A 17,280-nucleotide genomic window follows, 5' to 3' on the forward strand; every position below is an offset into this window, starting at 1 on the left:
ACCAATGGAACTTGCCTTCTCTTTTCCTTTTCTACATAATATCCTCATCAAACTTCCCTGTGGCAATGGGCCTTAAATTGGTAATTGGTGAATTGGCAATTGGGCCCATTTACACTAGCATTTCACATGCATTCTGCTGCCTGTCTCTACTATGTATTTTGATGTAAGAAGCAGTATTTACCTCAACTAGGCTCTCTTTTAAGTTACAAATGTCATTTGTTTGTTAAATATGAAGGCTTGTAATTTAATTACAAAAAGCTTTAACAAAAGTAACATTATTATTTCAAATCAGCACTAGTGTCCTTCTAAATTCTTTTTTTTTCTCTCATTCTCTCCCTGAACCAATTTTTAAAGTCATAGAATAGTATCTTAAACTTAAAAAAAAAATCTGACAAGTTATAATCCTGATGGTGAAATAGTTCCTATTTTTGCTAATATACCTGTTTTTATTTCATTTACTGCAAGTATTTAGTCTCATGATAATCAGAACTTCCTGATATTCTTGATAGAGCTTGTGGGAAAATCAGAGATTAAATGGTATTTCTGAAAAGCTTGGGCATAGACCAGTCATCCATTTAAATCTTAGCACTTTGAAAAGAAAGACATTCAAAGTATGTTATTCCCAAGATCTTAGAAATTCTGTGTTCAATTAATGGATTACTCAGTATGATGGTTTAGTTTAATTTTTTTTTTAATTTTTTTTAACGTTTATTTATTTTGGGGACAGAGAGAGACAGAGCATGAACGGGGGAGGAGCAGAGAGAGAGAGAGAGACACAGAATCGGAAACAGGCTCCAGGCTCTGAGCCATCAGCCCAGAGCCTGACGCGGGGCTCGAACTCACGGACCGCGAGATCGTGACCTGGCTGAAGTCGGACACTTAACCGACTGCGCCACCCAGGCGCCCCTAATTCTTTTAAGAGCCAAACTTGCTTATACCAGAGATGGTATAGTTTGGAATATTGTGTAATTTGTTTTTACACATTTGTCTTTGGTTTAGGAGTAAAAAAAAAAAACCTTAAAGCTTCCTGTACATTAGAGACATATAAATGCAACAGTGATTAAAAAGAGCAATGCAGATGACTAAAATGTGGGTGAAATAATAAATATAACTGTAGTGACCAACATAGTCTCTAGATGGAAGTTATGGATTGATATCTCCAACAAATTGGAAATTTTATTTTGAAGTTTCATTATTTTTAGTATTAATAAACCATCTTCCTTCATCAGATGACATCTACAAGAAAACATTTGCCCAAGTACTTGCTCCTTAGTTTAAAATATAAGATTTAAAAATAAAAAGTCAATTTAAGAGTAAGTCTCTTTATTATATCATGATCATGTGGTTGTTTTTTTCATACTTTAAGTCTAAGGCATATAATATATTCATAGAAATATATTTTTATTACATTTGCACATTATTTAGGCAAAATATGTTTTTAGGTTACCTTCAGGTAACAGCCTTTAATGCATAGGCAAGATTAACAATGACTATAACTGCTTATGTATGTGATGTTCTTGCTCATTTTTGTAAGCACCTGAAAATAATTGCTTTACTTTTGCTTTTAAACAGACCAGCATGTTTTGGTGTTTTCTGTTTTTCATAGTCTATCAGCATGGTTTAGGTTGCCAAGTAACAGAAAGCATAATTAAAATTGGCTTAAGAAGATGGTCTTACTTTCACACATCACAAGAAATGTAGAGGTGAGGCACTCATAGCATTGGTTAATTCAGTAGCTTAGTGAGATCACCTAGAATGTGAGATTTTTCCAAATATTTCTGTTCTGCCGTCCTTGGCATGTTGGTTCATTGTTGGAAAATGACTGCAGTTTTTCCAGGCATCACATGAAAAAATAGTGATATCTAACAATGAAGAGAGTGTTGCCTTACATGAAGCTTTTTTATTTTTATTTTTTATTAGAGAAAACTTTTCTGGAAGCCCCTGTTCAGACTTTTCCTTCTAATTCTGCTGTTTGGGATTGAATTACATGCTCATCTCTAAACTAATCATTGTCAAGGAGAATCTTGGACTAATAATGATTTACTTTTGGGATGGGGGCAAGACCCCTTCCCTGAGTATGTGACTATGTAGAGAGTGAGAAGCCAAACCAACCCAGGGCTCTGCCAGTAAGTAAAAAAGGCTGACATTATATGGATTACAGCAGGGAACTAACAATATCTATAAAATAGACAACACACAATGCATTGCTCAGCATTTTTGGAATTGTCAGAAGTTCCAAGTTGGCAAAATAGATATGAATGAGATATATTTCTGAAATGCACACTTTTGTTCATTTATTTTTTTTTCAAAAACCATAGGGAATAGTGGGGAGGAGCTAAGATGGCAGAGTAAGCAGTAGGAGGACCCTTGGCTTGCCTTGTCCCTTAAACACAGCTAGATAAATATCACATCATTCTGAATACCCAAGTAATCGACCTAGGACTCACAGAACAAACTGCAAAACTAGAGGGAGAGAAGAGGCGACATTGTGGAAGGTAGGAGATGCAGAGACGTGATTTGGGGGAGAAAAGGATCAAGTGTCCTGTGGAGGGGAGGGAGCCCTTGTCATGGAGAGACATGAAGGAGAGAGAGAGAGAGAGAGAGAGAGAGAGAGAATTGCACAGAGGATTATACAAGAAAAACACTTCCCCAAAGTCAATGACTGTGAAAATGAGAGGGGTTGACTATCATGAATTGTTACAACCAGCAGGACTCAAAGACTGTAGTTACAGAAATCCATAGTATGGCCAGTGTGGAGCCTGGTCAGTGTGCTGCAGTGCTCCTGTGAATGAAGGCAGAGATCTTTGTAGCAAACTGTACAATCAGAGGATCCCAGTACACACAGGGAGAGACAGCTTCCCCTTCTTGGAGCACATCTGGTAGGGGTGGCATTGCCTCTCCAGGGACAAAGGAGCCAACTGGCACCATTACCCTCCTCCTCCCCTCAGCAAAGACAGACATCTTCTGAGAACAGCTAACATGCACACTGGCTCTTTGCTGCCCTTTACTCCAAAATTAATACTCCTGTGCTTTCATGGGACTGCCCTTCTGGAACAAACCTGCATCACTACAGAGTACAGAAAAACCCTCCCCCAGAGGACCAGTGTGAGTCCCTCCTACTCCCCCCCCCCCCCCGCTTTCCAGGTTCCTAAAGTTTGGAGTTTTAAAATCAGTTGGCCTGCCTGGGAAAGAAGACAGGTGCTCTGCACTGCCAGGCAGACAGACAACCCAGGCACAGGGTGAAGGCAGGGATCTGAGAGATACAAGGGACACACGAAGAGAGATTGTTCACACTTCTGGGAGGGCTTCCAGGACAGCAGTGGGTGTGGGCTCCCCTCTCTGGGAGAAGGGAGGAAGCTGGCACCATTTTCCTCCTCCATCCCTCAGCATAAACTAACTTCAGTAACCAGCACAGCACCAAACGTGGCAGCCTGAACTGCTTACACCAAGCCCCACCCCTCTGTGCTCTGCAGGTGCTACTGTTCTTGGGCAAATGTGCCTGAGAACCATAAAAGTAGACCTTTCCCCCAGAAGAGGAATACAAACCCCTGCTGTACCTCCATCTACTTATCATAGAATTTTGCAAATCTTTAGCTCTAGTGGAAATAGCATTGGACCTCTTTTAGCAAGCAGACCACAGCATACCTAGTTAAAACTCACCACACTTTGGCCAAAGTCCAAACACTCCCCACACCAGGCAAGGAGAAACTGCAGAAAACTGATCTGAGGGAAAGAGCAACCAAAATATAGTAGCAGAGTGCACACAAAACACACCTGAGACACTTCCTGCAGTGTCAGGCCCTGGACAGTGTATGACTTCTTCTTCATAAAGCCATTATTCTCAGGAGCAGGAAACATAACAGGTTTTCCTAACACAGAAGAAGACAAAGACAAAGACCTAGACAAAATGCCAAGATGGAGAAATTCATTGCAATGGAAAGAACAAGAAAAGGTCATGGCTAGGGATCTCACTGAAACATATATAAGTAATAGGCCTGTTCCAGAATTTAAAGCAATAATCATAAAGATACCAGCTTGGCTTGGAAAAAATCATAGAAGACACTAGGGAGTCCCTTACCACAGAGATAAAAGACCTAAAAACTAATCAAGCTCAAATAAGAAATGCTATAACCAAGATGTGAAACCAACTGGATGTAATGACCACAAGGATAGAAGAAACAGATGAATGAATAAGTGATATAGAAGATGAAGCTATGGACAATAATAAAGCTGAAAAGAAGACGGAAAGTAAAATACTGGATCACAAATGTAGATTTAGGGAACTCAGTGACTCTATAAAGCATAATAACATTCATATCATAGGAGACCCAGAAGAAGAATAGAGACAAAAGGGGCAGAAGGTTTATTTGAGAAAATTATAGCTGAAAACTTAGCTAATCTGGCAGAATGAAACAAACATCCAGATCCAGGAGGTACAGAGAACTTCCATCAAAATCAATAATACCAGGCTAACAATAAGACATATCATTAAATTTGCAAAATATAGAGATAAAGAAAATATTCTAAATGCAACAAGACAAAAGAAGTCCCTAGCTTACAAGGGAAAACAAATAAGGTTAACAGCAGATCTCTCCACAGAAATTTGGCAGGCCAGAAGGGAGTGACATGATATATTCAACATGCTGAATAGCCAATAATATTCTATCCAGCAAAGTTGTCATTCAGAATAGAAGGAATATAAAGAGTTTTTCAGACAAATACTAAAGGAGTCTGTAACCACTAAATCAGCACTCCAAGCAATATTAAAGGGAACTCTGAGTAAGAAAGAAAGACCAAAAGCAACAAAGATTAGAAAGGTACATAGAACATCACCAGAAATAACAATAAGACAAGTAATAAAATGGCACTAAAATAATATCTATCAAAAATCATTCTGAATGTAAATGGACTAAATGCTCCAATCAAAAGATGTAGGGTGTCATAATGGTAAAAAAAAAAATCCACATGCTGCCTACAAGAGACTCGTTTTAGACCTAAAGACACCTGCAGATTGAAACTGACAGGATGGAGAACCATCTGTCATGCTAATGGATGTCAGGAAGGAAGGAAAGGAAGCCAGAGTAGCAATACTTATATCAGACAAACTACATTTTTTAAAGACATACAGAAGGGCAAGATATCATAATAAAGGGATCTATACAACAAAAAAGCTAATAATTGTAAATATTTATGTCCCCAACTTGAAAGATCCAAAATATGTAAAACAATTAATAACAAACATGAAGGAAATCATTGATAATAATACAATAATAGTAGGGGACTGTTACATCCCACTTATAGCAATGGACAGTTCCTCTAAGCCAAAAATCAACAAGGAAACAATGGCTTAGAATAGCACACTGGACCAGATGGACTTAACAGATATATTCAGGACATTTCATCCTAAGGTAGCAAAATACACATTCTTTTTGAGTCCACATGAAACATTTTCCAGAGTAGATCACATATGTGATCAGAAATCAGGCCTCAACAAGTACAAAATAATGAGATCATAACCATGCATATTTTCAGATGACAGCACTGTGAAACTTGAAGTCAACCACAAGAAAAAAATTGAAAAGAGCACAAGTACATGGAGGTTAAAGAACATCCTACTAAAGAATGCATGGGTCAACCAGGAAATTAAAGAAGAAATTGAAAAAATATATGGAAACAAATGATAATGAAAGCATGATGATCCAGATCCTTTGAGATGAAGTAAAAGAGGTGCTAAGAGGGAAATATATAGCAATACAGGCCTATCTCACGAAGCAAGAAAAATCTCAAATGTATAACCTAACCTTAAACCTAAAAGAGCTAGAGAAAGAACAAATGATGCTTAAAGCCAGCAGAAGGGAAATAATAAAGATTAGAGCAGAAATAAATGATATACAAAAAACACAACACAGTAAAACAGATCAATGAAACCAAGAGCTGGTTCTTTGTTTTTTGTTTGCTTGTTTGTTTGTTTGTTTTGTCCTTTTTAAGTCTGTTTGTTTGCTTGTTTTTGTGAGAGAGAGCATGTGTGCATGAGAGGGAGAGGAGCAGAGAGGGAGGGAGAGAGAGACAATCCCAAGCAGGCTTGGCACCATCATCACAGAGCCCGACATGGGGCTCAAACTCTTGAAATGAGAGATCTGAGACAAAATCAGGAGAGACACTTAACTGACTGAGCCACCCAGGTGTCCATAGGAACTGGTTCTTTTAAGTAATTAATAAAATTGATAAGCCCTTAGCCACACTTATCAAAAAGAAAACAGAAAGGACCCAAACAAAATCACAAATGAGAGAAAAGTGATCACAACCACCACCACAGAAATACAATTATATGAGAATGTTATGAAAAATTATATGCCAACAAATTGAGCAATCTAGAAGAAATGGATAAATTCCTAGAAACATGTAAACTACCAAAACTAAAACAAGAAGAAATAGAAAATTTGACCAGACCCATAACAAGTACAGAAATTGATTTAGTAATTAAAAATCTCCCAAAAATCAAGAATCCAGGCCCACTAAAAAAAGAGAATTATAGGCCAAATCCCTGATGAGCATGAATGCAAAAATTCTCAACAAAGTAATAGCAAATTGAATCCAACAGTACGAAAAAGTATAATCCACCATGATCAAGTGATTTATTCCTCGGCTGCAAAGGTGGTTCAATATTCTCAAATCAATCAATGTGAAACACTACCTTTATAAAAGAAAGGATAAGAACCACATGATACTCTTAATAGCTAAAGAAAAAGCATTTGACAAAGTACAGCATCCATTCTTGATAAAAACTCTCAATAAAGTAGGGATACAGGAAACATACCTTAATATCATATAGTCCATATACAAAAGACCGACAGCTAATGTCATCACTTGCAAATGACATTTCTGATAAAGGGTTAGTATCCAAAAATATAAAGAACTTATAAACTCAACACCCCCAAAATGAATAATCTGAAAATTTAGCAGAAAACATGAATAGACATTTTTCCAAGAAGACATATACATGACCGACAAGCACGTGAAAAGATGCTCAACATCACTCATCATCACGGAAATAAAAACCAAACTACAATGAGGTATCACCTCATACCTGTCAGAATGGCTAGAATCAACAACACAAGAAACAACATGCATTGGCGAGGATGTGGAGAAAGAGGAACCCTCTTTTACTGTTGGTGGGAATGCAAACTGGCACAGCCACTCTGGGAACAGGTATAGAGGTTCTTCAGAAAGTTAAAAATAGAAGTATGTTATGCTCCAACAACCACACTATTAGGTATTTACCCAAAGAACACAAAAATACTGATTCAAAGGGACACATGCACCCTGATGTTTACAGCAGCATTATCAACAATAGCCAAATTATAGAAAGAGCCCAAATGTCCATTGACTGATTAGTAGATAAAAAAAGAGGTGGTATATAGCCATAAAAAATAATAAAATCTTGCCATTTTCAAGGACGTGGATGGATCTAGAATGTATTATGTTGAGTGGAATAAGCCAGTCAGAGAAAGACAACTATCATATTATTTCACTCATGTGGAATTTAAGGAAAAAAAAGCACACCAGAAAACAGACTCTTAACTATAAAGAACAAATTGAGGGTTGCTGGAGGGGAGGTCGGTGGGGGTTGGGGAGGTGGGTGCGTTAAATGGGTGATGGGCATTAAGGAGGGCACTTGTGATGAGCACTAAGTGTTATATGTAAGTGATGAATCATTAAAATCTACTCTTGAAACTAATATTACACTATATGTTAATTAACTGAAATTTAAATTAAATTTAAATTTAAAAACTTGAAACAAAAAAATTAAAAATAATTTAAAAATAGAATCATGGGAAATGTAAATGTAAATAGAAAACATTTCTTTAATTTACAAGTTATCTTTTCCTGTTTGTTTTCTGCCTTTAGTTGGAGTAAATTTATCCAAGACAGCCCTGCTTTTCCAGCTTGTTTGCTTATTCTTTTTCTCCTTCATCACTGTTTTGTTTACTAAAATGTCTAAGCTTAATGTGAATGGGGAGAACAATACAATAAAGTATAAATATAATTATTAGGAAATTATATTATGGTTTAAAACATAGTAAATGCTATGTAAAGAAAAAAATTGCGCCAAATGTAATGACCACATGAAAGTTGCTGAGATGTTTCCTCATTAGTCATAGATTTCCTTCTACAATCAATATTTTAGATTTAGATTTTGGCATTATAGTTTCCCCCTCCCCCCTCAGGTATAGGAATCAGTGAATTTTCCTGTTTAGAAGACTTAAGTAGTTGAAATTAGATGATTTTTAGACAAACTTGTTTCTCAAGCTGTATATCCTTTTATGGCATAGGAAAAATAAAAATGAATTCCGGCCCACTTTAGAGAAGGAACCTTGCCAAAGGCTTTATCATTTCAGTTCAATAATCTTAGCATTATTTGCTAGAATATGGAGGATATGCAGACATGATCTTTACCTAGAAGCATAGCACACTCCCTACTTTTAGACATGGGTCAAATTCAAAACTTAAAAGAAACTAATGAGAAGATGTCTGTCCTTTTCCTAATATTATTTCTAAATCTATGGTTCTTGTCCTTGTTAATTAAGTAAATTAACACCTGTCCTTTTTCAAGAGAAAACAAAACAGCAAAACAGTGCCTCAGACAAATACTAATTCAACCTCAGTGACTACTTCTTTCCCAAGGATGATAGACATTAATATCCTAATATGAGTTTCTAGACCCAGAAGCTCTGACAAAAGATACTTTTAGTAAAAGTATACTTTTAGTGCCAAAAATATGAAAAATTACAAGGAACTTACAAAGACATTTAGTTTATCTTGGATTCCTTTCACCCTGGTCCTTGTTCTCTGCCATCTGTCAGCTAGTTTATCTGATAATCTAATGCAGTACTAATGTATCACTTATTCTGTACTACATATGTGCCCTTTAAATTCAGGAAAATGCCTTAATCCAGCAGAGCAATTGTACTGTGAGGAACTTCTTACAGCATGGTTAGCTGACAGAGGAAATATTTAGAAGGGCAGACTTACTTGAACCTCTGAAAGAAAGTCTTGTAGGCAGCTACCTAATTCTGCCTGGGTGTAGGATTTTTTCCCCCATCAAGGACATTCTACAACTTAACCTGGCTGTTATGGTCTTCTAATTCAGCTTTATGATCTTTGTTTTAAAGATTTGTATCATTTAGTAATGGCTTCTCTTGGGATATAGACCAGGGATCAGCAATTAATGACCTAGGGGCTAAATCCAGCCGGTCCTCTGCTTTTGTAAATAACGTGGTTTGGACACAATACCATGTCCATTTTTTAAATTATTTGTGGCTGCTTTTTTTTTTTTTTTTTAAATTTTTTTTAATGTTTATTTATTTTTGAGACAGAGAGAGACAGAGCATGAACAGGGGAGGGCCAGAGAGAGAGGGAGACACAGAATCTGAAGCAGGCTCCAGGCTCTGAGCTGTCAGCACAGAGCCAGACACGGGGCTCGAACTCACGGACCATGAGATCATGACCTGAGCCGAAGTCGGACGCTTAACCGAATGAGCCACCCAGGCGCCCCATGGCTGCTTTCACCCTATAATGGCAGTACTGAGTAGTTGAGAGAGTCCATGTGCCACACAGGCTGAAAGTCTTTCCAGCCCTTTTTACAGAAAAAGCATGCAGATCCTTAACGTGGAACATACAAAGAATGATGTTAAGGTGAGATTCTGATAGGGAGATCATACAAAACAGATATAGTCTCTTGTGTTTTAACTTTCAAATGCAGTCCCTCCTTATGAGGGGAGAGCTTTTGAGAAGATGGGAGTCAGGAATTTAATTGGAAGAGATGTGGTATCAACTTGGCTGTTGATTTTCCCTTTCCTTTCTGGGTGTCATTAATTCTTTATATATTGCCCCTGAGGCAGAATTACTCCACGCATCTTGCATGCCAGGCAGGATGACTGCAGGAGTTAACCCCAGGCTTAGTGTATGAGACCTAGGTCATGCTTAACCAATAGTCCTGATCCCACTTATGCATCCCTGGAGACAAAAGACACTTAGTGCATATATTATATTAAGTACACAATATATGCTTTACAATCTCCCCATACTCTATCATATAGTGCAATACACATACAGCCTCATTAGTGGGAAAATATTTTGTCATAACATGGGCAGGATTTTGGTTTTTATTTTTATTTATTTTTTTTTAATTTTTTTTCAATATTTATTTTTGGGACAGAGAGAGACAGAGCATAAACGGGGGAGGGGCAGAGAGAGAGGGAGACACAGAATCGGAAACAGGCTCCAGGCTCTGAGCCATCAGCCCAGAGCCTGACGCGGGGCTCGAACTCACGGACCGTGAGATCGTGACCTGGCTGAAGTCAGACGCTTAACCGACTGCGCCACCCAGGCGCCCCTGGTTTTTATTTTTAATAGAAATATCTTCTCAGTCTATTTCTTTAGATCCCTATCTGTCAATGTTAATTATGAGCATTACTAAGGGTCTACCGTTGGTCCTACATAATTTTTCCAGTGCAGTTCATATCTATTCTCATGGTTTATACTCTTTTCTGAGTTGCAATCTTATTCTTCCGTTCTAGACTCAAGTTTATTGTCTGTTACATGCCTCTAACTAGATTTTCCCACAGGTGTCTCCAATTCAGAATATTCAAAATATAATTCATTACATTTTTTTCCCAACTTCTTTCCATATTCTCTGTTCTGATTAACGGAATGACTTGTTACCTTTTCCCTCACTATTCACATCTGTTCAATACCCAGCTCATTTCAATTCTGCCTGAATCATCCTCACTTTAACTGCTCTAGGTTTGCTATTTATTGTATCTCCCCTGAACTACAGCAATAATATTTTTAGTCATCCTAACTTCAGTCTTAACCACCCTCCCAAACTTTTTACCACTGCCAAATATTTCTTTGTAAAACATAGGTCTCATTGGGACACTCATCTTCTCAGAAATCTGTAATGGCCTACCACAGGTGACAGTAAAGTCTTAAGCAGCCCTCCATTATCCTTTTCCTTTGCAATGCTCACAGTTTCCCTTCCACTGATGAAATCATGTTCATCTTCCAAGACTCTATTCAATGGCTGTTTCTCCATTACATCTTTACTAGTATCTCTTCCCCAACTCCAAGGAGAATTAATTTCTCCCTATGTTCATATCATGTTGTTAATGTGGCATTGTAACACCCAACTCATTATAATTGGTGATATGCAGACTTGCCCTTTTCTTTATGCTGCGAGTTCCACTGGAGTAAATGTATCTCATTTGTCTTTGAATTTTTATCAAAGAAGACTCCTCTTATCAAGACTCCACCTTTTATCAAGAAAAATCCTCTCTAAATAATGGCATACTACGGAAGGAGATAAAGAAGAGGTCAGTAGAATATTAGTATAGTAGGAAAAAGGACATTGTCATCAGTAAGTAAGCAGTGATATTTAACCAAATCTAGATCATGACCAAGAATAGAATCACAATTGAGATGTGTTTTACACTGTGGAATATAGCTGCAGTGCTCATATGCACACAGAATGGCTTGTTTCCCAGAATGCAATCACTATATAACAGTGTCCTTATTATTTCTAGTTTTGAAAAGAGGATCTTCAGTAATATCTGGTTCCAATGTCTATTCCGTCCAAACCCAGTTTTGAAATGATCACACTATAATATCGTTCTCAGATATTTTCACAGATCAATTCTTTCTGGCTATATGAACCCCAGATTCATGGTGTCACAGACAGTAATGACATTGTATATTCATTTTATTTTTCATGTTTTATAAACTAATGACTCAGACAAGTACACCTATGGATTCAAAAAACCCTAGAAAGAAACAGAGGAATTCCCTATGGGCTTCTGGCATGTTTTCCAACCCCTTTATCACCTAACTAGCTAGTCTTTCAAATAAGCTGATAGGGAAAGGAGGTTTATAACTTTACTTCATTCTACTGTTTTGCCATCCTTCCTGTAAAGTTCATTCTAATTATCAGTTTCTTAGAAAAGAATTCAGGACCTATCATTCTGACTCCTGAAAATGTGAAAGATACCTAATAAGCTTTGTCCTTTCAGTAAATACCCAGTTCATGTCCATGGATATAGTTACATCCTTAATCCTATTTTCCCTGAGCTAAATTATCCATCTTGTGTTTGTGGTGTGGCATTTACCAAACTTTTAGCACTTCTCTTATTCTTTATCAGACGTCTTTTCAGTTTTTTATATATCCCTTAAACAGAGGAAGAGCCAAATGTGTGAGGCCTGTGCTTATACAGTTTAGGAGAAATCATTTCAGGAAAATAATATAAAAAATAACTTTCTTCTACAAATTTTACAAAAATACATTTCCAGGTAAACATATTGCCAGCACCCCTCCCATGCAAATGAGAAGTCCTGATTGCTTTTGCTTCATTAGCTTCATGGTGAATCTGTCTCTGCCCTTAGAGCTGTTCTGCCCATGAATTAAGCACAAATCTTTAAAAAAAGGCCAAACTGTCAAAAAGGATAAACCCAAGAACATTGTTATCACATGTGCTAAGCTAGTATTTACACTAAATTAATCATCACTGTCTTCATTAATTAAGAAATAGTTATTGCACTCCTACTTTGTATTAGGTGCTCTATTTACCTTATACTTAAGAGTGCTTATCTAAATATAATATCACACCTTAAGCAAGTGAAACCAACATAATGCCTGCTTTTTCAGACACTATTAAACTAAGCCAAAACTGAAACAAACGTGAAGAGAAATATATGGATATCTGAATGCATGTTAAATATTTAACAGATACATTAACATTATATACAAGAAAGAATGAGTGCACCTTGTAGTGATGGTTAGTAAAGCAGGTTTCAGGTCTCCAATATAATATGAAGAAGGAGAGGTTTATTTTTTTTAAGTTTTATTTATTTAAGTAATCTTTACACCCCGTGTGGGGCTTGAACTCACAACCCAAGATCAAGAGTCACATGCTCTTGCAAAGGAGCCAGTCAAGTGCCCCAGTCTTTCTTCTAATTAATGAAAATGACATGTTCTTTACCAATAACATAGCATGGAAGTATCAAGTTAACTTCAGGACTGTTGTAACCTCTACGGGCTGTGTTGTCATTCTTTCCATGTCTCATCAGTGCTCCCTTTTTTATTTGTGTTGCTTGGATTGTACTTGTTTAGAGTTATATATATTTCTCTACATATGAAAATTACCCTGACTGTTCAGACAACATTAATAAAGGGAAAGGTGCTACCCCATAATTACTGGAAGGATATCAATATTTTGGAAAGTAGGACAACTCATCAAACAATCACTTTCTACTTAGAAAAGCCTAAGAGTTCTGATGGCAATCAAGATAGCTTTGTGAAGAGTAAATTGAGCAAAACCATTTTAATTTACTTCTGTGAAAGAACCTGTTCCTTTATGTCCAAGAGAAAGAAATCTCTATTATTTGCTAAGATTTTGATTCCCTCTGTTGTGACATTCATTCTCAATTTTGGCTGGTAAAAAAAAAATACGATCTAGACTTTAGATTCTAGAATACTATTTCAAATGATAGTAAGACAGTGTTCCAGGTGAGTGAGTCTTAGACATTAGCTAAAAGAGGACTAACACTAACACTGGAGAATGTGTGCTTCTTTGGATGACTCCTAAGTGCCAGGAGCACCATGCATATAATTTATTTTTGGATGTGTATGTTCCTTCAGAAATAGGATCCAGTTCAGTTAGGATTTAGTAAAATATAAAATAATTAAAGGCATCATCCAGGTAGCATAGAAACAAGAACATACACAAGTTCATTAGAAAAAGATTTTTGATTCTTAGTGGAAGGGTACTAACCATGAACCATCAGTATATGAGGTGTGGCTATTTTTTTTTAAGAAAAACCAGAAATGTGTAGAGTCAAAGGACTTTTACCCTCTTCATTATCTTAATTGAAAGATAATGACATTGCCCTAAATATTTTTGAAAATGCCTATTTTGGTTTTTCCCTAAGGGTTATATAGCCTATGCTTTAGATCTTTTTGGGGTTACTATATCCGTGCAATTTGAGGGTTTGCATTTTGCAAACAGCCAAAAATTACATTGAACCAAGTTTTATGAATAAGATATATGATTGAAATGGGTAACAAAATCTCTGGTCAAAATTATTATTAACCTAAAATAATGAGACTGATTTCATTTGATTCAGAGTTCAATTCTTTTTCTTTTCTTTTTCTTTTTTGTTTTGAGAGGGGGTGGAGAATGCTAGTGGGGGGAGGGGCAGAGGAAGAGAGAATCTCAAGAAGGCTCCATGCCCAGTGTGGAACCCCAACTCAGGGCTTAATCTCTTGGTGATCATGACCTTAGCTGAAATCAAGAGTCAGATGCTCAACCAACTGAGCCACCCAGGTGCCCCTTGGAGGTCAATTCTGAAGGAGGAAGTATAATCACAAAGTAATGGCTCTTACGAAAATAAGTTTATGGCTTCCCAAGGTGGCTATCTGAATAACAGTATTCATAGTTTCAACAGATATATTGGAACCAATCTTATAAGTTTACAATTGCACCTTAAAATGTTACAAAACAAATGCTATGATATGTTAGGAAAATTGAGGCATGGGAAACTGGGAATATTTTTATATAAGATATTGGTTAGCCCTATCTCGTAGGGTATTGTTTCCAGTTTAGTCTATTTTTTTGTAAGGGTATATGAGGTTGGAGGAGGCTGCAATTTACAAAATAATGTCCCACCAGTAGAGAAGACTCACAGGAAAACATAAACATCATTGAATTTATAGAAAGATCTCTATGAGAGAGTTGTTATTCTCTAGAAATTGTATTGAATGGCTTAATTTGGAATCAACCAAAAAATTTTCCCGAAGGACTCTCTGACCCCTATCTCCCCCCACCCTTTACCCTACAAGCTGAAAAACTCCCCTGTTTTGCATTTGAGGATTAGCCTCACTTTTATGGAATTCAGTCACTATAGTGGTTCCTGTGGAAAACTTATACCTCCGTGAAGCATTTTTTAAGGAAGATATTGACTAGGTTTCTATTTCTCAGCAGCCAATAGACAAGATAAGGGCTTAAGAAACGGACAGCTTTTAGTTAGACATAAGGAAGTATTTTCTTTTAGAAGTGATTAAGTATCAGGACAGATTCCTGAGGGAGGTCATGGAACCCTATTCACAAGCAGAAGACTACAGTAAGCATTTCTTCAGGGCCCTTCCTGTTCTGAGTCTATATTTCTACTTGTCAAGGTAATTTGATATTCTTATCTAAGTCTCCAAGGTGCTTTTCAACCCTCCCAAATTGGTCTTATGAAAACCTTATTGATTGTGCTGCCTCTTCCATCTTCTAAGATGGTGACAGTAATAAATAAGGCAGTAAACTCAGCCCTTAGCCCTGTAACATACCCCACACCCATGCCTCCCCAAGATGTCCTCCCATTAAAATATTCTATCAGTGACCTTAAAATTTCAGTTTGTTATTTGTTTCAAAATAAAATTTTTAAAAAAAGCTAGAAATTAACTTCATATAGCCGCTCTAAGTGCTTTGCAGATTTTAATTAAGTAGAAGTCCATAGAAACATGTCAATTCAATTGTTTTTCTTTCCTAGATGGAAAAGGGGGATACTTAAATACCTACTAAGAAAAAATGTGTCTGTGGAAACCTGCAGCATTTGAAAACCTTTTCCATGCTATAGATTGTAGATTAACTTCTAGCTAATCAGAGTTCTGCATTCTAATGGACTGTGACAGGAGAGGCAGTTTTCCCTCCAACTTCAGATCACATGGTTTTGCAGTTGGAAGGCAAATTTTAAAAGAAGGCCTTGGGGATCACAGCCAGCCTTCATTATTGGTGCATGACCGCTTTGTAACCAACTGCAAGTTTAATATCCAAGGAGATTTGCACATAACAGTCTTTTTTTCTTTCTTCTCATTTTTAATAATTTACCCATGAGATATTCTTCACAGCTGCACTGGTGTGAAATGATCTGTTCATCTGTCAAACCTCCAGATATATACAGCATTGGAAAGATACATTAATTTTTTATTTGTTTCCTAAGGAGGCTCAACAGTAAGCTGGTTGTGCTGAATACAGGAAGACTACTTCAGTGAACATGTAGTAGAATTCATTTAACTGGCTCCCTCACCTGCAGCATATCAGTTTCTTCTGAGTCTCTCCTCTGCCAAAAGGAAGTCATTTATACAAATAAACTAAAGGAACTTTTCATGTAAACCTTCCACCAGAACCTGAGATGGTTTTGTCTTAAACTGAAAGATCACTGGAAAACCTGTGTATTACTAATGCTTGTGGATCCTGCAAATATCTTATTCAAAACAAAGATCTCATTTTTAAAATTAGAACACTTCTTTTCTTTTAACTTTGAAGGTTCTGTGTAAATATTAATCTCTACACAAGTGAATTTTCGCTGCAGAGTGTTGAGCTATGTCAGTGTGACAAATGTCATGGATATCAGACCTCAGAAACACTAAACACTGGCATTTTTAAGAAAATAAATGTAAAGGCATCAAAATTGGCAAAGATGAAGTCAAGCTTTCGCTTTTTGCAGATGACATGATATTATACATGGAAAATCCGATAGACTCCACCAAAAGTCTGCTAGAACTGATACAGGAATTCAGCAAAGTTTCAGGATACAAAATCAATGTACAGAAATCAGTTGCATTCTTATACACTAACAATGAAGCAACAGAAAGACAAATAAAGACACTGATCCCATTCACAATTGCACCAAGAAGCATAAAATACCTAGGAATAAATCTAACCAAAGATGTAAAGGATCTGTATGCTGAAAACTATAGAAAGCTTATGAAGGAAATTGAAGAAGATTTAAAGAAATGGAAAGACATTCCCTGCTCATGGATTGGAAAAATAAATATTGTCAAAATGTCAATACTACCCAAAGCTATCTACACATCCAATGCAATCCCAATCAAAATTGCACCAGCATTCTTCTCGAAACTAGAACAAGCAAACCTAAAATTCATATGGAACCACAAAAGGCCACGAATAGCCAAAAGAATTTTGAAGAAGAAGACCAAAGCAGGAGGCATCACAATCCCAGACTTTAGCCTCTACTACAAAGCTGTCATCATCAAGACAGCATGGTATTGGCACAAAAACAGACACATAGACCAATGGAATAGAATAGAAACCCCAGAACTAGACCCACAAACATATGGCCAACTCATCTTTGACAAAGCACGAAAGAACATCCAATGGAAAAAAGACAGCCTCTTTAACAAATGGTGCTGGGAGAACTGGACAGCAACATGCAGAAGGT

At 36.9% G+C, this 17,280-nt stretch overlaps 1 protein-coding gene across 5 annotated transcripts in view; it reads left to right on the plus strand.

Annotated features, from left to right (window-relative positions):
* Positions 1-17,280, plus strand: part of DIAPH2 (diaphanous related formin 2) — a 1,008,663-nt gene that overhangs the window by 751,680 nt on the left and 239,703 nt on the right. The window contains exon 26 of one of the 5 annotated variants that reach the window (XM_045051144.1): positions 16,039-16,557. The exons of the other annotated variants lie outside the window; for them this stretch is intronic. Coding sequence (XP_044907079.1) covers positions 16,039-16,053 — 15 coding nt within the window. The 3' untranslated portion in view covers positions 16,054-16,557. Of the gene's footprint in view, positions 1-16,038; positions 16,558-17,280 lie in introns of those variants that run through there. 5 annotated transcript variants of the gene reach the window in all.

This window comes from Felis catus, chromosome X (assembly GCF_018350175.1).
Source record: "Felis catus isolate Fca126 chromosome X, F.catus_Fca126_mat1.0, whole genome shotgun sequence".
NCBI classification, from domain to species: domain Eukaryota; kingdom Metazoa; phylum Chordata; class Mammalia; order Carnivora; family Felidae; genus Felis; species Felis catus.